Source organism: Pogoniulus pusillus, chromosome 27 (assembly GCF_015220805.1).
Source record: "Pogoniulus pusillus isolate bPogPus1 chromosome 27, bPogPus1.pri, whole genome shotgun sequence".
Lineage (NCBI taxonomy): Eukaryota > Metazoa > Chordata > Aves > Piciformes > Lybiidae > Pogoniulus > Pogoniulus pusillus.
This window is the reverse complement of record NC_087290.1, coordinates 18,602,404-18,628,623: the sequence shown is the minus strand read 5'-3', so window position 1 is coordinate 18,628,623 and position 26,220 is coordinate 18,602,404. Positions and strand designations below refer to the sequence as shown.

The following is a 26,220-nucleotide window of genomic DNA, read 5'->3' as shown; positions in this document are numbered from 1 at the left end:
CTTCCACAGGCTCACAGGATGCCAGGGGTTGGAAGGGACCTCTGGAGAGCTTCCTGTCCAACCCCAGCAGCAGGACAGGGAGCTGCTTGAGAGAGTCCAGCACAGAGCCACAAAGATGATTAAGGAAGCTGAACATCTTCCTTATGATAAGAGCCCGAGGGAGCTGGGGCTTGGAGGACACTAAGAGGTGACCTGATTAATGCTCATAAATAGGTAAGGGCAAGTGGCAGGAGGCTGGAGCCAGGCTCTGCTGGGGGATGCCCAGTGCCATCACAAGGGGCAGTGGTGGGAGCTGAGGCAGAGGAGGTTCCACGTGAACCTGAGGAAGAGTTTTTTTCCCTGTGAGGGTGGCAGAAGCCTGGCAGAGGCTGCCCAGGGGGGCTGTGGAGTCTCCCTCTGTGGAGCTGTTCCAGAGCTGCCTGGATGTGCTCCTGTGTGATCTGCTGTAGGTGATGCTGCTCTGGCAGCAGGGCTGCAGCAGATGATCTTTCAAGGTCCCTTCCAGCCTCTGCCACTCTGTGATTCCATTCAAGAGCTTGCAGAAAGGAGTGAACTCCTTCAGGGGTGCTCATCCTTCCCGAGAGACAACAGCACATGTGCCAAAGTAGCCTCCTGGCGTTTCAGCACAGCCTCTTCCCAGCTCCCATGCAGAGAGAAAGAGCTAAGCAGATGAGTGTATGAGAGCACCATCTGCTGCCTCCTGCCAGAACGATGCGAGCAGCAGCTTCAGACACAGCTTACTGCGCGCTGCCATCGATCCTTCCAGAGCAAAGCATCGCCCCGCGGTTTGGGCAGTGCGTTCATGAGCCCCGAGTCAGGCAGGGTCCAAACGCCCGCAGGAGCCCAGCCAGGTGCGTGTGAGCCCTGCGCGCACGTCCGAGCTGGCCGCACACCACCTGCAGCTCCTCACCGACCGCCGGCTGGCCAGTCCGCTGGGAAACCTCACTCCTCTGCTTGCAGCCTCAGCCTTCGGTAACAACTCCTTCAACACCAGCTAACTGGCTTCGTGCTGCTCTTACTGGACAGAGCACATCACAGCATCATCAGGGTTGGAAGAGACCTCACAGATCATCAAGTCCAACCCTTTACCACAGAGCTCCAGGCCAGACCATGGCACCAAGTGCCACGTCCAGTCCTGCCTTGAACAGCTCCAGGGACGGCGACTCCACCACCTCCCCGGGCAGCCCATTCCAGTGCCCAATGACTCTCTCAGGGAAGAACTTTCTCCTCACCTCCAGCCTAAATCTCCCCTGGCGCAGCCTGAGGCTGTGTCCTCTCGTTCTGGTGCTGGCCACCTGAGAGAAGAGAGCAACCTCCTCCTGGCCACAACCTCCCCTCAGGTAGTTGTAGACAGCAATAAGGTCTGCCCTGAGCCTCCTCTTCTCCAGGCTAACCAATCCCAGCTCCCTCAGCCTCTCCTCGTAGGGCTGTGCTCAAGGCCTCTCCCCAGCCTCGTTGCCCTTCTCTGGACACACTCAAGCATCTCAATGTCCCTCCTAAACTGGGGGGCCCAGAACTGAACACAGTACTCAAGGTGTGGTCTAATCAGTGCAGAGTACAGGGGCAGAATGACCTCCCTGCTCCTGCTGGCCACACCATTCCTGATGCAGGCCAGGATGCCACTGGCTCTCTTGGCCACCTGGACACATTGCTGGCTCATGCTCAACCTCCCATCCACTAGGACCCCAAGGGCATTCTCCCCTTTACTGCTCTCTGATCCCTGGAGTTGTTCTTTCCCAGGGGCCAGACTCTCCCCTTGCCCTTGTTGAATTTCATTCCATTTCTCCTTGCACACCTCTCAGCCTGTCCAACTCTGGCTGAACGGCAGCACAACCCTGCAGTGTCTCAGCCACTCCACCCAGTTTGGTGTCATCAGCAAACTTGCTGGCAGTGCCCTCTGTGCCCTCACTCAGGTCATTGATGAATATTGCTCTCTACAGCTCCCTGCAGGGAGGCTGTAGCCAGGTGGGGTTGGGCTCTTCTCCCAGGCAACCAGCAACAGAACAAGGGGACACAGCCTCAAGTTGTGCCAGGGGAGGTTGAGGCTGGATGTTGTAAGTTGTTGGCAGAGAGAGTGATTGGCATTGGAATGGGCTGCCCAGGGAGGTGGAGTGGCCGTGCCTGGAGGTGTTGCAGCCAAGCCTGGCTGGGGCACTTAGCGCCATGGTCTGGTTGGTTGGCCAGAGCTGAGTGCTAGGTTGGGCTGGCTGAGCTTGGAGCTCTCTTCCAGCCTGGCTGATTCTGTGATTCTTCAGCTTTGGTAAAACCCAGTGAAGTGTAGGAATCAGTGACATTGTTTATCCAGCACTAAAGCAAAGGCAGCAACTTACGGTTCTGGTGTGTAGAGAGGGTCTGAGCTGTGCCGCACGTACTGAGTGCAGTGGAACACTCTGTAGGCTAAGCCAGCTAAAAAATCTCGTGGAGACAGGTAGCCAGCAACTGGTCTCACTGTGAAGCCAGACCTCTCTGCAGTGAAGGAGATAACAAAACACCAAGTTACACACATCACTATTGGCACTCTGAGGAGAGCTGCACTAAGAGTGCATCCAGGAGATCAAAGGAGGTTCTCCTCCCATTCTGCTCTGCCCCAGTGAGGCCACACCTGGAATATTGTATCCAGTTTTGGGCTGCCCAGTTCAAGAGGGACAGAGATCTACTGGGAAGAGTCCAAGGGAGGGCTACAAGGATGCTGAAGGGGCTGCAGCACTGCCTGAGGAGAGGCTGAGAGCCCTGGGGCTGCTTAGGCTGCAGAGGAGAAGGCTGAGAGGGGATCTGAGCAATGTCCATCAATAGCTGAGGGCTGGGGGTCAGGAAGGAAGGGACAGGGACAGCCTCTGCTCACCTGTGCCCTGCCACAGGACAAGGGGCAAGGGATGGAAACTGCAGCACAGGAAGCTCCAGCTCAGCAGGAGGAAGAAGTTCTTGGGTGTAAGGGTGAGAGAGCCCTGGCACAGGCTGCCCAGAGAGGCTGTGGAGTCTCCTTCTCTGGAGCCTTTGCAGCCCTGTCTGGATGTGTTCCTGTGTGACCTGTGCTGGATTCTCTGCTCCTGCTGTGGCAGGGGTTGGACTGGAAGCTCTCCAGAGCTCTCTACTACAAGCAGAATTCAGAGGATCCTGGCTGAAGACCATCACATACAATTTTCACCTGTTACAGGCAAGAACTACTTTGCATTGCTCATGTGTATTTTATGCAATCAAATGGAGGTTTTTTAAGCTTGGTTTGAATACCTTTTGCCTAGACAAGACACTAAGGTATCACAAGTGATGTCCCCAAAACACAGAGCCACTGATTTTTATGTCTGGTACCAAATAGGAGGGAAGATTCCAAAACAGAAGATGACTTCTGTAAAGCATATTAAAACCCTACAGAAGAGAATAGGATCCAATCAAGTCTGTCTCTATTTTCTGCAGCCAAAACACTGGCAGTGAAAGTAAAACAGTGACTTGCACAGATGAGGTCCTCATTTCAATATTTAACAAAACATTGCTTTGTCAGATTAGCCCCAGAGGGGAACCATTTCATACTTTGGTGACTTTGAAAAGCACATTTCTCTTACAAATTCATTCTCTACTCTTTTCAAGTGCTCACAGGAGAATGTTCTGACTCCACTACTGCTGTCTTTAGCCTGAAAACACATTTCTGGTTTTGAGTTTCAAATTAGGAAGAACAAACCTGTATTCTTTGGCATCACCTAGTGCCATGGTCTGGTTGATTGGACAGGGCTGGGTATTAGGTTGGACTGGATGAGCTTGGAGCTCTCTTCCAACCTGCTTGATTCTATGATTCATTCCTTAGAGGCCATAGGACAACAAATGAGAGACCCAGAAGGACACAACCAAGATCAGAGTGTGATGAATCAGCCACCAACAACTGCAGATGCTCACACATGAGTTCTGGATAAAGCAGAGACTGAGGCAAGCCTTTAGCTGGAAACTTTGTACTTCCCTTAGAGACTTTCCATACATTTGGGGGACAAAAAGCTTTGCATTCTTTCTCTCAATAGTTAACAGTAGATCACAGGATGTTAGGGGTTGGAAGGGACCTCCACAGATCATTGTGTCCAACCCCCTGCCAGAGCAGGAGCAGAGAATCCAGTGCAGGTCACACATCCAGACAGGGCTGCAAAGGCTCCAGAGAAGGAGACTCCACAGCCTCTCTGGGCAGCCTGTGCCAGGGCTCTCTCACTCTTACACTCAATAACTCCTTCCTCCTGCTGAGCTGGAACGTCCTGTGCTGCAGTTCCCATCCCTTGCCCCTTGTCCTGTGGCAGGACATGCTAAAGAACTTCCTAACATTCAGCCTAAATCTGCCCTCCTCTAGTTTGGATCCATTGCTCCCCATTCCACCACTCCCAGACACCCTAACAAGTCCCTCCCCAGCTTTCTTGTAGCCCCACTCAGATACTGGAAGGCCACAAGAAGGTCTCCTCGCAGCATTCTCCTCCCCAGACTGAACACCCCCAACTCTCTGTGGCTCCAGCTCATCCTCGTGGCCCTTCTCTGGACAAACCAAACACAAACCTTACCTTTAAGAAACACGGAAACATCTTCCAGCTGAGGCACATTATCCTCTCTGTAGCCACAGTACTTGGTCAGCAGAGGGAAGTTCTTTAAGTACTCCCGGCAGGCGTGGGTGGGGTAGAGCTTACTGAGTTCCCTAAAGACCACCCCCCACGTTTTAATCTCTTCAGCTGTGTACTCCACCCTGGGGATGGGTTGGCCACTGCAGAAATAAATACATACAGAAGACAGCTGAACAAAAGCAGCACAAAAAGCATTGGAATGCAAGGAGATTCCAGACAGACTGCGGAGGGCAAAGCCTCCTGTGGAAAATGCTCTTTCAATAGGGAAAAGGCAGGCAGAGAGCATTGAAACTGCTTTGAAATGACACCAAGAGGCTTATCCTCAGAATTACTTCACCATGAGGGTGGAACAGGCTGCCCAAGGAGGTGGTTCTGGAGCCCCCAGCACAAGCAGCACATGGAAGTGTTTGAGCCAGTGCAGAGGAGGCCACCAAGATGCTGAGAGGGCTGCAGCAGCTCTGCTCTGAGCACAGGCTGAGAGAGTTGGGGCTCTGCAGCCTGGAGAAGAGCTTGGAGTGGCCTTGCAGGATGGCTGGGGAGGGTCTATTGACAAGGTCTGGTAATGACAGGAGGAGGAGGAGGAGTGGGTTTGAAGTGTCAGAGGGGAGGTTGAAAGTGGCTGTTAGGAAGAAGTTGTTTGCAGTGAGGGTGGTGAGACACTGGCACAGGTTGCCCAGGGAGGTTGTGGAGCACAGAATGGGATCAAAGATCACACACCCCCAGTTTTGGGGCCCTCGGTTTAAGGAAGATGTTGAGGTGCTGGAAGGTGTCCAGAGAAGGGCTCTAAGGCTGGTGAGGGGCCTGTGAGGAGAGGCTGAGGGTGTGCAGCCTGCAGAAGAGGAGGCTCAGGGCAGAGCTCATTGCTGTCTACAACCCAGGTGAGGTTGGGCTCTGCTGCCAGGCACCCAGAGATAGAACCACAGGACACAGTCTCAAGCTATGCCAGGGCAGGCTCAGGCTGGATGTTAGGAGGAAGTTGTTGGCAGAGAGAGTGATTGGCATTGGCACGGGCTGCCCAGGGAGGTGGTGGAGTGCCCATCCCTGGAGGTGTTTAAGAGGAGGCTGCATGAGACTCTGAGTGCCATGGGTAAGTTAATTGGAAGGTGTCAGGTTGGACTCAGTGGTCTCAGAGGTCTTTTCCAAGCTGATTAATTCACTCAGATTCTGTGAGCTTTCATTTCCTCCAGAAACTGTAGACTCTCTCTGGATTTCATGTTCACAAGCCTTCATCTGCAATCTCCCTTCTCCTCAGGTAGCCTCTTTCAAGGCACAGGTTGGAAAAAGGATTCAGAGGATCCTCCTCTAGCCCAAAGCCCAGCACCATGCCCATGCCACAGGGCTGGCAACACTGGCACCCCCAGCACAGTGCTGCACCAGTGCATTGAGCACAGGGCACCCCAAAGGAGCAGAGGAACTGCAGTGCTGGGTTTTGGCTCTCTCTCTCAGCTGTTGCCTGGTTCACTGTACCCTCTTAAACATTTGCCTTCTCTTTGCCAGCTGCTACTTTGCACTGAGTTCCTTTATTTCCTGTCACTGTTAAACAGAGCCTGCCACACAATGAGCTGAGGGACAGTAGGTTTAGGCTGACTCTCAGGCAGAAATTCTTCAGTATGAGGGTGGTGAGACTCTGGAATAGGTTGCCTAGGAAGGCTGCAGCTGCCTTCTCCCAGGAGGTGTCCAAGGCCAGGCTGGATGAAGCCTTGAGCAGCTGAGTCTAGGTGAGAAGCATCCCTGCCCATGGCAGGGAGACTGGAGTAGATTTGCCCTTGTGGGCAAGAGAGCCAATGGCAGCCTGAGGGGCACCAGGAAAAGTGTGGCCAGCAGGTCTGGGGAGGTTCTGCTCCTCCTCTACTCTGCCCTGCTGAGACCACAGCTGCAATACTGTGTCCAGTTTGGGCTCCTCAGTGCAGGAGAGGCAGGGACCTGATGGAGAGAGTCCAGCAGAGAGCCATGAGGATGAGTGAGGGAGTTGAGCATCTCCCCTGTGGAGAGAGGCTGAGAGCCCTGGGGCTGTTTAGTCTGCAGAAGAGAAGGCTGAGAGGGGATCTGAGCAATGTCTGTCAATAGCTGAGGGCTGGGGGTCAAGCAATGTCTGTCAATAGCTGAGGGGTGGGGGTCAAGTGGAGGGGGCCAAGCTCTTTTGGGTGGTGCACAGCAATAAGCCAAGGAGCAATGGATGCAAACTGGAACAGAGAAGGTTTCAGCTCCACAGGAGGAGAAACCTCTTTGGAGTGAGGGTGCCAGAGCCCTGGAGCAGGCTGCCCAGAGAGGCTGTGGAGTCTCCTTCTCTGGAGCCTTTCCAACCCCACCTGGATGCATCTCTGTGTGGACTGCCCTGGGGGATGCTGCTTTGGCAGGGGGTTGGACTCAATCTCCAGAGGTGTCCTCCAACCTGCACATTCTGTGATTCTGTGATCTCTGAGGTCCCATTCTGTGAGTATTTGTGGTGATCTCTAATGACACTGTACAAGGTGAGAGGGAATGAGGCCTCCTGTCACACACAGCTGCTGCTCTGCAGTCCCTACATGCACGAGAGGCTCACTTGACCACCTGCCCTACATTCCTTGTGGCTGTCCCCTCATCTTTATTAAAGCTCTCTGTTTAATCCTCTTACCTTTCCCTGCATTAAAGGCTTTTGATCCCTGGCACTTATCTGTCAGTCAAAGGCTGCTTTGTATGAGGCACTCACACAGGACTACATCTGCAGGGTCCCCTCCAGCCGCTCTCATGCAGGCACGACACAAATTGCAACACACTGAGTGCAGCACTTCCCAGCAGCAGCAGCAGCACTGGCTCCATGCCTCTTCTGCAGAGGGAGGCAGTCCTCCAGCTCTGCTCTGTCTCCACCTTTACACTTTATCAGCCTTAAGCTGCCTGACAGCTCACAGCAAGCACAACACAGCTACTCTAAATTGGACCCTAAATGACAGATACAGGCAGGCTGGCACTTGGTGCACCTGGGCTTGCCACAACACCCTGCAGCAGCCTCAGCCCTCTTCCTTAGGCCTGACCTCTGCAACAGATACTGTCCCAGGCAGCCAGCAACAGAACAAGGACACAGTCTTGAGTTGTGCCAGGGCAGGTTCAGGCTGGATGTAAGGAGGAAGTTGTTGTCAGAGAGAGTGATTGGCATTGGAATGGGCTGCCCAGGGAGGTGGTGGAGTGGCTGTGGCTGGAGGTGTTGAAGCCAAGCCTGGCTGGGGCACTTAGTGCCATGGTCTGGTTGGTTGGGCAGGGCTGGGTGCTAGGTTGGGCTGGCTGAGGTTGGAGCTCTCTTCCAACCTGGTAGAGTCTATGATTTTACATTTGTGGGTCAGCACTGGCCCAGCAAAGAGGAAGAGAAGAGTGCACCAGTGGAAAAAACTCAGGTTTCTATTAATGGAACCACAGCACCATGCAGGCTGCCAAAGCCCTTCAGAGTCACCAAGCCCAGCCTAGAGCCCTGCTCTGCAAGAGTCACCTTAAACCATAGCCCCAAGCACCACAGCCAAACCCCCCTGAAACACAGCCAGGCTGGGGGACTCCACCACCTCCCTGGGCAGCTCATTCCACTCCCTCACCACTCTCTCCAGGAAAAACATTTTCCTAATGTCCAATCTCAACCTCCCCAGACTTACCTTCAGGCCATTCCCCTTGTTCTGTCTGCAATCCCCTGTGAGCAGAGCCCAGCAGCAGCCTCTCCACAATGTCCCTTCAGGTAGCTGCAGCCAGCCATGAGCTCTGCCCTCAGCCTCCTCTGTTTCACACTGCCCATCCCCAGCTCCCTCAGCCTCTCCTCATCAGATTTATTCTCCAGACCCTTCCCCAGCCTCCCTGCCCTCCTCTGCACTGCCTCCAGCACCTCCACATCTCTCTGGTATCGAGGTGCCCAAAACTGAACACAGTACTCAAGGTGCAGCCTCACCAGAGCAGAGTCCAAGGGGACAATCCCCTCCCTGCACCTGCTGGGGACAACATTTCTAGTCCCAGCCAAGATGCCATTGGCTTTCTTGGCCATCTGGGCACACTGCTGGCTCATATTCAGCTGCCTCTCCACAGTGTCCCTTCAGGTAGTTGTAGACTGCCACTGGAGAGCTATAAACACAATCAAGAAGCTGAAGCTCAGTCGCTGCTCACTATAAGGTTTATAAGTTAGTTATGGCTTCAATTAATTCTATACTACTCAAGTAAGGTTCAGTGAACTTTTAATTCCTTAGTAGGATTTATGCCTGGGAGAGCTGCCCAAGACACTGCTTCCTTTATCCAGAGGACCAGGGCAGCCTGACTCAAGGGAGCACCTATGCCTTTCTCAGCTCTGCAAATCTCATTTTTATTTCAGCATCAGGACCACCTCCTGCTCAGACATCTCAAGAAACCAGAAATTTGGCCCAGCCTGCAGAGCCACACTTTTTGGTGGGTAAATAAGCTGATTCCCCAAGCCAGCCTACCCTGAGCTTCCAGCCCCCCTTATTCAAGGCAGTCACTTCCATTTGGCCCTGGTCACGAGCTGTCAGCTCACATTATGGGGTCCTTCTCAAGCAGCATATTTTTCCTCCAGATCTAATTTCCTCACTCCTTTTTCAACCCCTAATCAGCCTCAAAGGGCTAATTAGGAAGATTAACACATTTTCACTATCTTTAGGAGGGAAGCTAAGCGAAGGAGGGAGGAATTCATTGCTTTTGCCCATTTAGTTCACACAGCTGATCTTCACTGCCAGGCTCTGTTAACATCTTTCCCTCTAGCAACCAGAACCAGCAAATATTTGCTCTCCCAAGACAACTCCTTAAGTGCTTTTCCATCTCTCATCACTATAGAGACCTCTTTATGTTCAAACAAAGTAGAACACAGAATCATAGAACTGTAAGGGCTGGGAAGGACCTCAAGGACCATCCTAAGTTCCAGCCCTCTGCCACGGGCAGGGACACTTCCCACTGTAGAACAGCAGCAGCTCATAAAAGCAATGATGCTCTGAGAGTTTCTACTCACTTCTTTTTGAGCAGAACCAACTCCTTGCAGCCATTTCTTTGCAGCCAGACCTCTTTGTTACTGTTTAAAGGGAACAAGTGTGGAGGTTTGGGTTGGGTTTTTTTTCAAACACTGGAAAATTAAAAGTAGAAATGCATCAGGCCTCAGCAAGTGACAGGAAGGTCACTGACCTGGGAGGCACTGAGAGGTTGGAGGCAATGAATTTATGCCTAAGAGAAGCTTAGGCTAGATTCATGGAGAGCAGTGGATGTAGTCTACCTCGACCTTAGCAAGGCCTTTGACACCATCTCCCATGGCATCCTAGTGAGCAGGCTCAGGAAGTGTGGGAAGGAAGAGCAGGCAGGGAGGTGGATGAGGAGCTGCTTACAAGATAGAGTTCAAAGAGTGGTGATCACCTAAGAGTCACCTGCAACCAGAGCCACAAGCACCACAGCCAAACCATGCTTAAGCACATCCAGCCTGGGGGACTCCACCACCTCCCTGGGCAGCTCATTCCACTCCCTCACTACTCTCTCTGTAAAAAACTTCTTCCTAATGTCCAATGTGAACCTGCCCAGCCTCAGCTTGAAGCCATTCCCCCTTGATCTGCCTCCAATCCCCTGTGAGCAGAGCCCAGCAGCAGCCTCTCCACAATGTCCCTTCAGGCAGCTGCAGCCAGCCATGAGCTCTGCCCTCAGCCTCCTGTTTCACACTGCCCATCCCCAGCTCCCTCAGTCTCTCCTCAGCAGATTTATCCTCCAGGCCCTTCCCCAGCCTCCCTGCCCTCCTCTGCACTTGCTCCAGCACCTCCACAGCTCTCTTGTATTGCAGTGCCCCAAAACTGAACACAACACTGAGCTGTGGCCTCACCAAAGCCAAGCCCAAGGGGACAATCCCCTCATAATCCCCGGGGTTATGATAACCACTGCAGGAGCCCTAAGGAGTGTTAGCATGAGTTGAGGGAATGGCCCTAAGCACTGACCTCACAGCCACTGGGAGCCCTCTGACTGGAAGTGCTTGAGAGTGGGAAGAGTTTGCAACCTTTTAGGAGTTTCAAAGGCTCAGTGGGCTGCAGAAGTACTTCTGAGCCATTCTGCTGAAGCACAAGAGCTGGCCCCCACATAAGATCTCACTGGCTGAGGGGGGTGGAGGATTCTAGAAGGTCACTTTGGGCCTAATGGGTTTTGTACTTATTCTACCAAGAGTCCTGGAATCAACCAGGCTGGGAAAGACCTCCAAGCTCATCCAGTCCAACCTAGCACCCAGCCCTGGCCAACCATCATTTGTCCTCCAGTCCCAGGTAGCTTGTGGCCTCAAACTGGGACAGGTGGAGTCACCATCCCTGGAGGTGTTCAAGCAAACACTGCATGAGGCACTCAGTGCCATGGTCTGGTTGACTGGCCAGGGCTGGGTGCTAGGTTGGGCTGGATGAGCTTGGAGCTCTCTTCCAACCTGCCTGATTCTGTGATTTCTATAACATGCTTGCAGAAAAGGTTCCTGCTGAGCCTTCAACGTGTAGAGAAAGGGAAACATTTCTCCTAACTCAATTGATCAGTTTTTCTGGAGGGGTGCAGGATTACTTTACATGAGCTCTGTGAAAGGCCACTTCTTGCTGGCTCCAGGGCAAAAGGCAATCCCACCTGCACCTCAGAGAACCAACCACTGCCTGCTGAGCCTGCTGCATGATCTTTCCAGCACTTAGGCAGGGCAACTGACAGCCTCTTCCTGGACCTGAGTTACTGTGCTAGTTTGAGCCTGTGGAAAGGAAACAGTGGTGATGTCTGCTGCACTCATAGGCTTGCTGAGATGGAGAAAAACAAGAACACAAACACAGGTAACAGAGCTGCTGCCTGGCTTTGGGCTGCACTTCTCTCTCTCTAACCTGCTGTCTGTGTAACTAATCCTTCTGCTGCCTAACCCCCCTGGCCAGTTCTCCAAACTCACCTTGGATGTAAGGCAAAGTCTGGGCCAAGGCAGAGGGGTGGGAAGGAGGTGTAAGGGTGGTTGGGAGCCCCTCCTGGGGACTCTGGTTTCTGGGCGAGCTGCTGTGTTTCTGTATCACTTTGAACTTGCCTATTGCTGTCTATAGCTGTAGGTACTGTGAATACCTGCCTGGATCTTGTGCTAAGCTGTGAACACAAACCTTCATTCTTCCATTTCCAGCTCGGCTAAGTCCAGTGAAGGAGCCTCCACAAGCCCCCTGGGCAGCCTGTGCCAGGGTTTTGTCACCTTTACAGGGAAAAAACTCTTTGTCATGTCTCCATAGCACTTCCTATGCCTCAGCTGCCACCCATTGCCCCTTGCTCTTTATTCCACGTTCCTTGTTAGGGACTCCCAGACATTCCCTCCAGGCTAAGCCAAGCCTTCTCAAAACACCTCACAGCTCCATTCCTGCCACTTCTACAGCTCTACAAGTGAGCAGAGAGCAGCAGCTAAGCACAGAGCAGCTCAGCCTCAGGCAGCAGGTTCAGCCAGCACCCGTGGGTGATGATGTAAGAGCGAGCATCAGTTCTCTACCCTAGCAAACCGGGGGGCCAGCAGGCCCCCCGGCCTTTGATCCCCTCCACCACTCACCCAGTGCACCCCAGGGGCACTCACCGGTGATGATCCGAGGAGGATCCTCTGCCCAAGTGGGCAAGCTTGGGGCTTGCCTCTCCTGGGGCCCTTATAAAAGGGAGTGGGCAGGGAAGGCAAAGTGGTGACACCTGGGCTGGGAGGAGACTCCAGCAGCACCCAGGTGCTGTGGGTTTGGGGTAAATGTGGGCTGGGAAAGAGGCAGATAGGGTGGGAAAGGAGAGGTGGTGCTGAAAGGAGATAGAGATGAAAAGGAGGGAGATGGAGAGGAAAGGAGGAAGATAGAGGAAAAGGAAGGAGATGGAAAGGAGAAAGATGGGAGACAGTAGGAGATGGAGTGGAAAGGAAGGGGATAAAAAGAAAGGAGGAAAATTGGGGGAAAACAGGAGATGGAGAGGAAAGGAATGAGGTGGGGGAGAAAGGAGGTTAAAAAACAAAAGCCTCCAAACTGGACTGTGTTGTTTGCACTGAAACCTGTCTTTGCATGACCAACCCTTTGTCATTTCTGCTTGGAGCAGTAACCAGACATCCTCAGCAGCTCACTGTGTGGGCTGAAAAAGTCACACCTGGCTGAGAGGGGAAAATGAGGAAATGAAGAAATTAAAACTAAAAAGAAAAAAATACATAACTATGTAAGTACAAAGTGTGAGGTCTTTCAGCAAGGTCTGCATGGGCCAGCAATGTGCCCTTGTGGGCAAGAGAGCCAATGGCAGCCTGAGGGGCACCAGGAAAAGTGTGGCCAGCAGGTCTGGGGAGGTTCTGCTCCTCCTCTACTTTGCTCTGCTGAGACCACAGCTGCAATACTGTGTCCAGTTTTGGGCTTCCCAGTTCAGGAGAGACAGGGACCTGCTGAAGAGAGTCCAGCAGAGAGCCATGAGGATGACTGGGGGACCTGAGCATCTCCCCTCTGGAGAGAGACTGAGAGCCCTGGGGCTGTTTAGTCTGCAGAAGAGAAGGCTGAGAGGGGATCTGAGCAATGTCTGTCAATAGCTGAGGGGTGGGGGTCCCTGTAGGTGTTTAAGGCCAGGCTGGATGAGGCTGTGGCCAGCCTGATCTATGGTAGAGTGCCCCTACCCATGGCAGGGGGGTTGGAACTGGCTGATCCTTGTGGTCCCTTCCATCCCTGACTGATTCTACGATTCTATGATCCACAGGAGGAGAAACTTCTTTCCAGTGAGGGTGCCAGAGCCCTGGAGCAGGCTGCCCAGAGAGGCTGTGGAGTCTCCTTCTCTGGAGCCTTTGCAATCCCACCTGGATGCATTCCTGTGTGGACTGCCCTGGGTGATGCTGCTTTGTCAGGGGGATTGGACTGGATGATCTCTGGGGGTGCCTTCCAACCTCTGACATGCTGTGATTCTGTCCTGGCACTGGGCATCACCCAGCAGAGCCTGACTCCATCCTTTGGCACTCACCCTTCAGGGATTTACAACCATTCACAAGGTCACCCCTCAGGCTTCTCCTCTCCAAGCTAAAGAGCCCCAGCTCCCTCAGGCTCTCCTCCTAAGGTCTTCCCAACTCCCTTTTTTTGCACTGCTTCCTGACAAGAGCTGCTTTCTGTGCAAGGAGAGAAGTGGTTGTGTCTTTAAACAACGTAGATAGAAACCTCAGAGGAGGAAAACAAAAAATAAAAGCCTGAAGAAGTGCAGCAAAATGGAAAAGAACATAAAATTAGCATGTTCCTTCCCTCGGGAATGAGGGCTTAGGCCTGTTGCAAATAACACCTGGAGTGTGGTTGGAATTAGTTGAATGCTTCCCTGACAAGAAAATTGCAGCACAGTAGCTGTTTGCAGGGAGCACAGAAAGCTTCCTCACTTCCAGGGATGGAAGTGAACTGAAGGTACTGACTTGGCTCAGGGAAATGAAATAAAAAGGAGAAGACACATGCAGGGGATTTGTGCACAGGCAGCAGCTCCACCAGCTACAGAGAAGCACAGAATGGGCTGGGAGGGAAGGGCCCTCCAAAGCTCATCCAGTCCAACCCCCTCTGCACTCAGCAGGGACATCCTCAACTAGAGCAGGTTTGCTCACAGCCCTCTCCAGCCTCACCTTCAATATCTCCAGGGATGGGGCAAGAACCAGCTCCTTGGGCAACCTGTTGCAGTGTTCCAGCACCCTCATGGCAAAGAACCTGTTCCTAACATCCAATCTCACTCTGCTCTGCTCTGGTTTGAAGCCATTGCCCTCATCCTGTCCCTGCAGCCCTTTGCAAACAGCCTCTCTGCAGCCTTCTTGTAGCCCCTTTTGGGTACTGACAGGCTGCTGTGAGGTCTCTTTGGAACCTCCACTTCTCCAGGCTGCACACCCCCAGCTCCCTCAGCCTGCCTTTGCAGCATCCACTGCCTGAATCCTGAGAAGTACAGAGCCTGGTTGGCAAAAGTGCCAAATAGCTCTTGGCAGCATCCAGGACAGTAAGCTCCTGAAAATAAAACTATCTGGGGTTTCAGTGAGCTCATTCAAGTGCATAGCCTTGCCAGATCCCTGGGGTTCAGCAGTGCACCAGTGTGTCTGCCACCAGGACATGCAAGCACTTGTGAAAGAGTTCCTTAGGTGTAAGGAGCTATGAGTAAAATGCTGATAGCACTCAGCTTTCAAACCCTTCACCTGCCTGTATCGGCACCAAAGCCCTAACGGAGTTCAAACCTCAGGAGTGCTACTCACAGCCAAACTTAAACCAGCCCCAGCTGAAAGAATGACTTTACTGCTGAACTTCATCCCACAGAATTAAGCAGAGCATGAATTCCACCTCGTCAGCAGCATGGGCAAGAATTATGCCAGTACTTACTATTTATAGCTCATGGCAACATCCACAAAGTACTTTCTTCTCTGTCGATAGGCATTGTCTTTAAATCCCTTAAGCAAGGAAGAAGAGAGTCATTTGCAGTGAGGACAGAAAACTGCTTGTAGGAATCACAAAGTAAATCATTAGAGTGTTTATTTAGTGCCTAATTAGATTGCATTTTGATTAACACCATCTACAGGAGTGCTAGGGAAGACATGAGATTTCTTCACTGTGCTTTTCCCCCCTCCACAGCAAAGCCCCACAGGAGTTTTTCAGGAGGGGTTTGTGGATAGGTACAGTCATTAATCAGGCAAACTTTTTTCCTTGGCATTTTGTCTTGCTGAGGTTGACTTTAATCTGAAAGGAGATCTCCACACAGGCACAGGGCAGAATACTTTACCCTTACACAGCTCTGAATCAAGCACTCGGAGCTCACAGGCAACTCGTTCTGGTGATGCCACTTCAGCACCATAACAAACACAATCGGGGCTGCACCATCAGCTGCCAGCTGCCAGTCAGTGCACTGAGTTGCAGAGGATGGGCTCTGCCTCCTGGACTACAGCAGGCTCATGTCTTTACAATGCTCTTCACTGGCTGAATCAAGCACTCAGAGCTCACAGACAACTCGTTTTAGATGATGCTACTTCAGTGGTTGCCATCCTAACAGACCCACTCAGCTGCCAGCTGTCAATCCATGCACTGAGTCACAGAGGATGGGCTCTGCCTTTCCCAGGGCAAGTGCAAACCAGCTGTGGAACACGTACACATCAGCCAGCTACAGCTCTTCTATGCCTATAAAATACAGAGACACTTCAGCTTCTGGACTACAAAGAGTTATCTATTTTCAAGGCAGAACTCTGCCAACCTCTAGGAGACAAAAAAAGCTGAAGAGTTATCTGTTTCCTGCAGTTAGTAGCCCAGAAAGTGCACTTAAGTTTCCCTTAGCCACAGCTGCAAAGTAAAATGCCTTTTTGCTTACTGACCACACACAGAAATGCAAATCACTGAAGGGAATCACCAGGCAACGTGGTTTGATTGGGAGTATTTGTATGAGCTCCCAGAAAACTCAGCAGGCATTTCACTGCCCCACAGCCAAAGCTGTGCTTCTGGCCAGAGTACTCACTACACACTACACTTGATCTTAGCCAAAAGGCCAAGAAGCAATAAAGTAAGGGAGGATGTCAAAGGAGTGCAGGAAACCTTCAAGCCTCCTTTCCTTAAGGAAAAAAAAAAAGGGGGGGGGGGAAGCTTTTTGGCTTGCAGAAAAGTTGCAGCAATCTGGAGGAACCTCCTTGCCTGCTTACTACCTTCCAACGTGTCGTGGTAGATCCATGTCCTGGCTTGCACAGGCATGATCCCACGGTCCCCTTCCCTCTGCTAGGGTGTGGGGGGTGGAAGTAGAGCACAGGGAGAAGACAAAAGGCTTGGAGACAGCCACTTGGAGGGTCCCAGACTTGCCTGGATTTGTTCTTCCCCAAATAAGGCAAAGCAAGCTCCTGACTCCACCTAACAGGGTCAGGTTTGGCCATTACGTTCAGGCAAACAATGAACAGGCTTTTGCCACATGCCTGCTTTGGCTTCTGCTTTGCCTGCCAACAACCCTCAAGACACCCACAGAACTCCCTTCAAGTGTTTGGGTACTGTCTGACCCCATTTTGTGTGTAAATATCCAAAGCCTCTCTGCAAGAATTTCTGTACCTAGATTCTATTGTGCCTTCTGCCCTAGCAGCAGAAAGGATCCTCTCAAGTGCCCGAGTGGCATCATTGGGCACCAGAACCTCTTTCCAGTTCTAGGTTTAGTGTTTGTATTTGTTTCTTAAGTGTTCTAGGCTGCCTGTTCCCCGTGTGTATAAACACCCAAGCCATGTGTCTCAAACACTACAGAGAAGTCTTGTGGTGAGATGCAAAGTTAATAAACAAATGTCATAGCTATGAGCAGTCTTTGCCTGGGCATCAAAACTAATACTGACTATTAATTTTGCAGCATTCATAACACAACACAGGGACTGAGTTACTCCACTGCAGGCTATTCAAGAGCTGAGAACTGCTGGATGGCAGCAGAGGGATTTAAAAGCCTGCCAGGCATAGCCAAACTGAAGCCCTCAGCCAACGTGGAGTGGGTTAGGGCTGTGCTGCTGAAGTGGTGCTACAGTGGTTCTGCAGCAGGGCAATTCCCTTTGGTCCTCTGGCACCTACGTGCCACTGCTAAGGGAGAGAGCAAGGCACCAGAAGTGGCCTCTGAAAGGCCAGTCCCAGGTTTGACAGGTTTTTTCCCCCATGCCTAGTGCCTGGCATGCTGCATAGGCTATCAAATGGTGTGTGAATTAGGTTTATAAGAGCTCCCCCAAGTGTAAAGTAGATATTCATATCATGCAAATGCCTTTTCTGCCTTGCCTGTAAAACTGAAGGCAGACTTTCAGCAGGGCACTCAGGTATTTAATGAAGGCAGCAGCTCAAGAGCATAAAGCAGTGTCAAATGGGCTGTCACAGTCACCAGCCCACGACTAGAATGAGCTGCCACTACAGCCCCTGGCTGACCCAAATTACTGCTCATGGCTGAAGGTAGTCGACAGGCTCTGAGAAAATGTCAGCTAAATCCCAGTCTGCCATCAGGATGTGCACAGGATCCAGGAATGTGCTCCCCAGCCAGGGGCCAAAAGTGTGGGAAGGGCTCCCACATGGTAGAGGGAGCCAAAGGAGGTGAGGATGATGGTGGTGGCTGGTAACACAGGCAGACAACAGCAAGGTCAGGGACGTGGGACTGCCAGGGGGCATCGTGAAGATAGGTTTGCTTGTGTGCACAGGTGTGAGGGTCTGCTCCCGAGTCCCCACCATGGCATGGCCACTGTAGGAGCCCGTGGAGAGGACAGGACAAAAGGCAGAGCTCTGAGTGCCACTGCTGCACTGACATAGAGCCCCAGGGCCAGCAGGAAACCTGCCTCTCCTCAGCCAAGGCAAGCACCAGGGAGCACATGAGTTTCCCTTAGTCACTGCTGAAGAGTAAAATGCATTTTTGTGCTTCCTGGTGACAAACAGAAGTGCAACTCACTGAAGAGAGTGGCCAGGTAACATGGTCTGGTTTGGAGTACTTGTCTGAGCTTCCATATGGTGGATAGATGATGCATCACTGTACAGCTCCCTGCACCAAGCTGACCTTTCTGCAGCCACAAACTTCTCTGGGGCCACTTCTCACTGCCTTGGTCAACACCAACCAACAAAAGTGTGTGATCAAAGCAAAGAAGGTGACTACCACCTCCAGCTAGACTTTCATCTGACTGTTACAGACAGTCTCATGGTTAGACACTGTAGTTCCTTCTCATTTTTCCCTTTCAGAGGCAGGCTCCCCACAACACCAGCTCAATCCACCTTGTTTCAGGATTGGATGCAAACTGCCTGCCTCCAGCCTCTTCCAGCCAAGTGGCCCAGAGCAGAAATCTGGGTTTACACCAAGTGGAAATGCTGTAACACAAATCCCTGCCACCCCAGGAAGGACTCAGAGGCTGAGCACTGATAGGCATTGGCCAAAGGACTGAAACAACACCAGACAGATTGTTCTGCCTTTTGCACTGAGCATTTGGCAGCAGCGAAGATGCAGCTGGTCTGAAAGGCAGCCTTGTCTGCTGGCACCAAGTCAGGGCACGTGTGAGACACCTTCCAACTCATGCAGAAGCAGGAACATGTTGCAGCTCTGGTTTATTTTGTCATTAACTCCTGAGGCACCAAGAAAGTCTTCCCTCACACCCAGGTTAGTATCGGTCCTTCCCTAGGAGCTACTTGTGGCAGAACCAAGGTCAGGTTGATCTAAACTCCTCAGAGTTTGAAACTTTGCTACCAGCTGGTTATTAATAATTGAAAGCAAGTACAAAAGAGGACCTAGATGTTAAACAGTGAGCATGTTTTGTGGCTCATTTTCGGGTGTCCTACTAGAGCAAAGGAAAATCATCTCACTGAAAGCACTGAAGAGAATTAAATCCCCACCCATGCTCAACAAAGCACTCAGCAGTCCACAGGCTTTGGATCTGACTGGCAAAGAACCTGAACAAATTATCTTCCAGACAGGTTTATGTTAACACTTACAGGGTGATCTGCATCCAGCTCAGATCCATACATCAAAACTCTCTGTGAGCATTTGTCCAGCTCAGCTATCTTCCTGGGGAACCAAGGGACACAGTCGAGATCTGTAGAAGCCAGAAAGTGAATGTATGGGGGTGCTGAGACCATGCAGAGAGCTACACAAAACAGAAGCACACAAACAACCAGGCTGGCAAAGTCCCTCCTACATCCTTACTCTGTAAGCTGCATCCTAAACCATAGCCCCAGGCACCACAGACAAACCACCTTGAAACACAGCCAGGCTTGGGGACTCCACCACCTCCCTGGGCAGCTCATTCCACTCCCTCACCACTCCTAATGTTTCCTAATGTCCAGTCTAAACCTACCCAGTGGCAGCTTGAGGCCATTCCCTCTTCTTCTATGTCTAATGACCTGTAAGCAGAGCCCAGCAGCAGCCTCTCCACAATGTCACTCCAGGTAGCTGCAGCCAGCCATGAGCTCTGCCCTCAGCCTCCTCTGTTTCACACTGCCCATCCCCAGCTCCCTCAGCCTCTCCTCAGCAGATTTATTCTCCAGGCCCTTCCCCAGCTTCCTTGCCCTGCTCTGCACTGGCTCCAGCACCTCCACAGCTCTCTAGTACTGAGATGCCCAAAAACTGAACACAACACTCAAGCTGTAGCCTCACCAGAGCTGGGTACAAGGACACAGTCACCTTCCTGCTCCTGCTGGCCACAGCATTTCTGATCCCAGCCTGGATGCCATTGGCTTTCTTGGCCACCTGGGCACACTGCTGGCTCACACTCAGCTCCTGTCTATTACAGCCCCCAGGTCCCTTTCTGCCAGCAGCTCTCCAGCCACACTGCCCCAGACCTGTAGCACTGCTTGGGATTGTTGTGACCCAAGTATAGGACCTGGCACTTGGCCTTGTTTAAGCTCATCCCATTAATGTCTGCCACAGATCCAATATATCCAAGTCCCTCAGTCGAGCCTGTGTGCAGATCAACTCTGCCACCCAACTTGGTGCCATCTTCTGACACACTCTGTGCCTTCATCAAGATCCTCAACAAAGAAGTTAACCAGAAGTGGTCCCAGCACCGAACCCTGAGCAAAACACCTGTCAGTGTCTGAACACAGTGATGCAAAAGCAACAAAAGCAGCCTTGCCTTCCTCGTCAGTCCAGATGTTTTCTGGTGGGTTGAGAGAAACTATGTTAGTTTGAAACTTGAGTAACTGGATTAGTTCATTAAATTCTTTCTTACTGCAGTCACAGTCCACAAAAATTTCCACCTCTGAGTTCCTCCTCTTGGATTTTCGTGATTCAATATGAACCATACTCACATGTTTCTCCTGTGGGCAGAGGATGGAACAGAGACACATCAGCTAGAAGGGCAATAATGAGGGCATATTGCTCAGGAAAAGTTTTTTTCCCAGCTGTTAAAAGGTGGTTTAGTTGTAAGTATTTACACAGCCAGCTACTGATGCTTAATAAATAAAGACCAAAAATAATCTGCATGCTGAAAGCAACAATAAAAGTTTTATCTACCAAGAACCATTCCTCACAGAGGACAGTAAAACATTTTAATTCTTAAAAAGAAGGGGGAAAAATAATCTAATGCAATTTTATATTTACCTTGGCTATAAATACTGAATTCTAATGCAATTTTATTAGGCAGTGTTAAGCAGATTTGAATGTGCTGCTTTAAATCAAAGCCATTAAACAGGGACTGCTTCAGCATCGCTTAGGAACTTGTGAGGAACAAAATATTCCTGGGAGGATAACTGTGAGAGCCCTGGGGTTGCTTAGGCTGCAGAGGGAAGGCTGAGAGGGGATCTGTGCAATGCCCATCAAGAGCTGAGGGCTGGGGGTCAGGAAGGAAGGCACAGGGACAGCCTCTGCTCACCTGTGCCCTGCCACAGGACAAGGGGCAAGGGATGGAAACTGCAGCACAGGAGGTTCCAGCTCAGCAGGAGGAAGAACTCCTTGAGTGTAAGGGTGAGAGAGCCCTGGCACAGGCTGCCCAGAGAGGCTGTGGAGTCTCCTTCTGTGGAGCCTTTGCAGCCCTGTCTGGATGTGTTCCTGTGTGCCCTGTGCTGGATTCTCTGCTCCTGCTCTGGCAGGGGGTTGGACTGGAAGCTCTGCAGAGGTCCCTCCCAACCCCTAACATCCTGTGCTCTATCTGGGGACCAACACTTCACCATTTACATTCCAGACACATAAACCACTGACCCTGCCAGCACTTCAAGGTGCATCCAGCTTCATAACCAAATCTTGTCAAGCTGCAAGGTTGTCACCAACATCTGTTTATCACAGAATCATAGAATGTCAGGGGCTGAAAGGGATCTCCAAAGATCATCTGGTCCAGCGCCCCTGCCAAAGCAGGATCACCCACAGCAGATCACAGCCCCACCCTGAGCAGCCTGTTCCAGTGCTCTGTCACCCTCACAGTGAAAAAATTCTCAGGCTCACATGGAACCTCCTACACCTCCTACACCTCCACCCATTGCCCCTCGTCCTGGGCATATACATAACTCACATTCTGCTCTGCTCTCTGAAGTGCCTGCACAGACAACTTCAACCCAATTTATGCTGCTGAGAATTGCATCAGAAATCCACAGTGGACAGAGTGAACATCAGCATCACTGCTGAGCTTTATGCCAGAGAAGGCTTCTCGAGCCCCAGATGCTTTGCTGAACAGTCCATAACATTTCCAGTTATATTTCATTCAATACTGCAGGGCAGGACTGCATCCCATTCCCCCTGCCAGGGCCCACTGCATTTACACCAGCAAACACAGAATCATACAATCAGTTAAGGTTGGAAGGGACCACAAGGAGCAGACAGTTCCAATCCCCCTGCCATGCCCAGGGACACCTCTCACTAGAGCAGGGTGCCCACAGCCTCAGCCAGCCTGGCCTGAAACACCTCCAGGCATGAGGCTTCCACCACCTCCCTGGGCAACCCCTGCCAGGCTCTCACCAACCTCATGCTCAACAACTTCTTCTTAACATCCCATCTCTGTTCCATTCCCCCCACTTCTATCACTCCCTGACAGCCTCAAAAGTCCCTCCCCAGCTCTCTTGTAGCCCCCTGCAGATCCTGCAAGGCCACAAGAAGGTCCCCTGGGAGCCTTCTCCTCTCCAGCCTGCACAGCCCCAACTGCCTCAGGCTCTGCTCACAGCAGAGCAGCTCCAGCCCTCTGCTCATCCTCGTGGCCCTACTCTGGACCCCTTCCAGCACCTCCACAGCCCTCTTGTCCCAGGGGCTCCAGCACTGGATGCAGTGCTCCAGGTGGGGTCTCAGCAGTGTGGAGCAGAGGGGCAGGATCCCTTCCCTGCCCTGCTGCCCACCCTGCTCTGGCTGCAGCCCAGGCTCTGCTGCTCTCTGTGCTGCCAGAGCACACTGACAGCTCAGACTGAGCTTCTCCTCCACCAGCACCCTCAAGTCCCTCTCCTCAGGGCTGCTCTCAAGCCAGTTCCTGCCCAGCCTGTATTGGTGCTTGGCATTGCCTCGACCCAGCTGCAGGACCTGACCCCATCAGCCTTCCTCAGTCAGTCAGCAGAGGGATTTGTACTCCTTACCTGGAACAGTCGGAGAGCTTTCACCAATCCTCCAACTTCATTCTTCAAAGAAAACACCACAGCTGTCTTTCCACTTTCAGCAGCTGATTCACCTTTTCCATTTCCCTTATTCCCTTTTTTATCCTCGTTTTTCCCAGAACCTGACCTGTTCAGCTAGAAATGGACAAAGTACAGATCAGCTCAGATGTAAAAGAGGTTCTTACTGATATGAAGTCATAGAATCACAGAATGGGTTAGGTTGGAAGGGAGCTCAGAGCTCAGCCAGTTCCAACCCTCTGCCATAGGCAGGGACACCTCCCACTAGAACAGGTTGCTCAAGGCCTCATCCAGCCTGGCTTTGCTCACCATCAGGGAGACTGGAGCACAGAATCACAGAATGTGATCCAGGATAAAATGCCATCCTCATCAGCTGCTTCTTAAAGTTGTCCACCACTTCCCTGTGGAGAGCAGTGAAGAGGAAAAGGACCTGAGGGTCCTAGTTGGTGGAAGGTTGAACCTGCCCTGGACACAAATATAGTGTCCAGTTCTGGACCCCTCAGTTCAAGAAGGACCTCAGGGAACTGCTTAAAAGAGTCCAGCACAGAGCCACAAAGGTGCTGAAGGCAGTGGAACATCTCTGCCAGAAGAAGAGCCTGAGGGAGCTGGGGCTGTGCTGCTTGGACAGGAGGAGCCTGAGGGGGAACCTCAGGAATGGTTCTAAAGATGTGCAAGTGAGTGGCAGAAGGCTGGAGCCAGGCTCTGCTGGGTGATGCCCAGTGCCAGCACAAGGGTTAGTTAATTAGAAGGTGTTAAGTGATAGGTTAGACTCGATGTTCCTAGAGGTCTTTTCCAACCTCATTCACTCTCACATTCTGTGAGCTTTCATTTCCTCCAGAAACTGTAGACTCTTTCTCTGGATTTCATGCTCACAACCCTCCATCTGTAACCTCTGCAAGCTGCCTTCTCGATGATCTCAGAGGTCTTTTCCAACCTGGCTAATTCTGTGATTCTTACCAAAAGAGAGTGCCTCAAACGGCACAGGCTTACACCAGCCACACTGGAACTCCTCACGGAACTCCAAAGGCTCTGTGGCCTCTTTAGACTACACAGAAACAACCTGGAAATGCAGTTATGGAGACTTCCAAATGTGCTTATTGTTTTAGTATGAGTTTATCTGATCCTGCCTGCCAGGAGCTTTGCTCAGGACTACTTCAGGGGAAGGTCACTTTTGTTTCCTAGCTTCAAGAAACATCTGGGCTGTGGGTAAGCTCTTGTCACCCACAGGCTATGCTGCACACAAAGTGACACAGATGTTGTTTTTGCAGCACCCAGGACTTTTTTTACTCTGTGCTGCTTTCTGGAAGCTAAGCAGTGAGGATCATGTAGTCAGCTGAGTGTCTGAGATGCCAGCACCACAGGTTCTTCTGAGTAACTGGAGCATTTGTCACTTTCCAGCACTGCCACTGGAGCCCTAACACTCTGAGCATTACCTGAAGTGATGCCTGAGAGACCCTCTCAAGCACATGCAAACCAGAACACTTATTTGCTGTGAGTCCAGCAGAAAAGACTGCAAGAACTCCAATCTCATCAGGCAGGATCATTAGTACACTTCATAATTAAATAATGGCTAGCAGATCATCTTCCCTAATGAAAATTAATTATCTGGACCAAGTGCAAGAAATCATAGAATTACAGCATCATAGAATCACAGAATCAGTCAGGGCTGGAAGGGACCACAAGGAGCAGCCAGTCCCAACCCCCCCTGCCATGCCCAGGGACACCTCACACTAGAGCAGGCTGCCCACAGCCTCAACCAGCCTGGCCTGAAACACCTACAGGGATGAGGCTTCCACCACCTCCCTGAGCAACCCTTGCCAGGCTCTCATCACCCTCCTGCTGAAGAATTTCTTCCCAACATCCAGTCTGAACCTACCCATTTCCAGCTCTGTTGCACTCCCCCTAGTCCTGACAGCCTAATGCATCAGTGAAAGTCACCTATAGCAAAACTCAGTGAAGAAAGTAACTCAAAGACAGTAAACCAAACTGATCCTGCTTAATTCCATAGCTCCAGTACAAACAGGGACATGTCACATTTTATCATAGGATCATAGAATGGTTTAGGTTTACTCTGAAGACAGTAAACCAGCTCACAGCTGGTACAAACTGGCACATTCTATTGCTTCAACTCAAGGGACCTGAACGTGTTACAAAGCCTGGTAGGAGGCCAAACCTTCACAGTCCTGACTACTTCACATACTCGGAGCAGATCACACCACTGATATCCTTCACTGGTATTAAGGTGCAGCTTTTCATTCACATCCACCTGTAAGCTCAGAGAAGCTGGCCCTGTGCTTGCGATACCCCAAGCAACTGTGGCACCCACATCATCATCGCGCACAGAAGGGCTTCTGCCTCCCGGCAGGGAAGCTGCACACTCCTTGCACGATGCTCTCGCACATTCTCGCAGCCCTGCTGGGAGGCAGAAGCTGGGACCCTTCAAAGCAGCTGCTCAGCCACGGGCACCCAGGCGGTGTGAGAGCAGGCACTGACACTGTGCCGGGCGGTCTGCGAGCGCCTCGGGAAGGCAGATCCCCACGGCACAGGCACTCCGCGGGGCCAACCGAAGCCCTTCAGAACTGAAGCCCTTACGCGGAGCGCAGCGCAGCAGCAGCGCGGCTCACTTCGGGGGGAGGTTTGTCTCCTCGATCACACTTTTGCTTCAAGACACCTTTACGGCTGCTCCTGTAGCGAGGACCGATGCGGCCGCAAAGCTGGCTTGCAGGAACTGCTGGGAAAGCGCTCACTTAGCCGGAGCAGCTGAAAGGAACGGGGCCAGCCCCCCGGACCGGGGACCCTCCCCCGCCCGCCGCACCCGGCCCACCCCGCAGCTGCCCTGACCCAGAAGCTTTCCCCTCCGGCGCCCGCCGGGGGCTGTGCCCAGCGGAGCAGCTGCGCTCCCAGCGCGGCCACTTACGGTGAGGCTGCCGCCGGCGGAGCGCTCCTCCGGCAGGGCCGAGTCCAGCGAGAAGCCTCTCCGTGCCCAGTACTTACTGGAGAACATCATCATGGCAGGCTGCATGGGGCCGGGCGGGCGGGGGGCAGCGCCGCGCTCTGCCCGCCTCGCCCCGCCGCGCCGGCTTTTATACGCCCCCGCCGAGACTGATGGCAGCCCGATTAGGGGAGCCCTGTCTGCGGGTGACGAGAGCCGCCGGCTGGCAGCCGCCCACGCCGCCCGCTTACCGCAGCCTGCCGCGCACCGCCCGCGCTGACCCGGGGAGCGCTGTCCCGGGGAGCGGGGTCCCGGGGAGCGGGGTCCCGGGGAGCGGGGTCCCGGGGAGCGGGGTCCCGGGGAGCGCCGACCTCGCCGCGCCCGCCCCGGCAGGACCCCGCAGCACTGCCTCCCGGGGCCAGGAGGGCAGAGAGCCGTGCCCGCCTCCAGCTCGGAGGTCACAGGATGCCAGGGGTGGGAGGGGAGCCAAAGGGATCATCGAGTCCAACCCCCCCGGCCACAGCAGGGCCACACAATCTAGCTCAGGGCACACAGGAACACATCCAGACAGGGCTGGAAAGGCTCCAGAGGAGACACCGCAGCCTCTTTGGGCAGCCTGTGCCAGGCTCTGGGACCTTTACACTCAAGAAGTTCCTCCTTGTGTTGAGCTTTCTGTTCTGCAGCTTCCATCCATTGCTCCTTGTCCTATCCCAGGGAGCAGTGAGCAGAGCCTGCCCCA

The 26,220-nt window shown here is 52.5% G+C and overlaps 1 protein-coding gene across 1 annotated transcript in view; it reads right to left on the bottom strand.

Annotated features, from left to right (window-relative positions):
- Window positions 1–25,571, bottom strand: part of TPH2 (tryptophan hydroxylase 2) — a 63,658-nt gene extending 38,087 nt beyond the window's left edge. The window contains exons 1-7 of the mRNA XM_064166270.1: window positions 25,467–25,571; window positions 22,514–22,666; window positions 20,098–20,281; window positions 18,959–19,059; window positions 14,885–14,952; window positions 4,527–4,723; window positions 2,331–2,466 (exon numbers count right to left, since the gene is read on the bottom strand). Coding sequence (XP_064022340.1) covers window positions 2,331–2,466; window positions 4,527–4,723; window positions 14,885–14,952; window positions 18,959–19,059; window positions 20,098–20,281; window positions 22,514–22,666; window positions 25,467–25,571 — 944 coding nt within the window. The remainder of the gene's footprint in view (window positions 1–2,330; window positions 2,467–4,526; window positions 4,724–14,884; window positions 14,953–18,958; window positions 19,060–20,097; window positions 20,282–22,513; window positions 22,667–25,466) is intronic.
- Window positions 25,572–26,220: the final 649 nt, after the last annotated feature.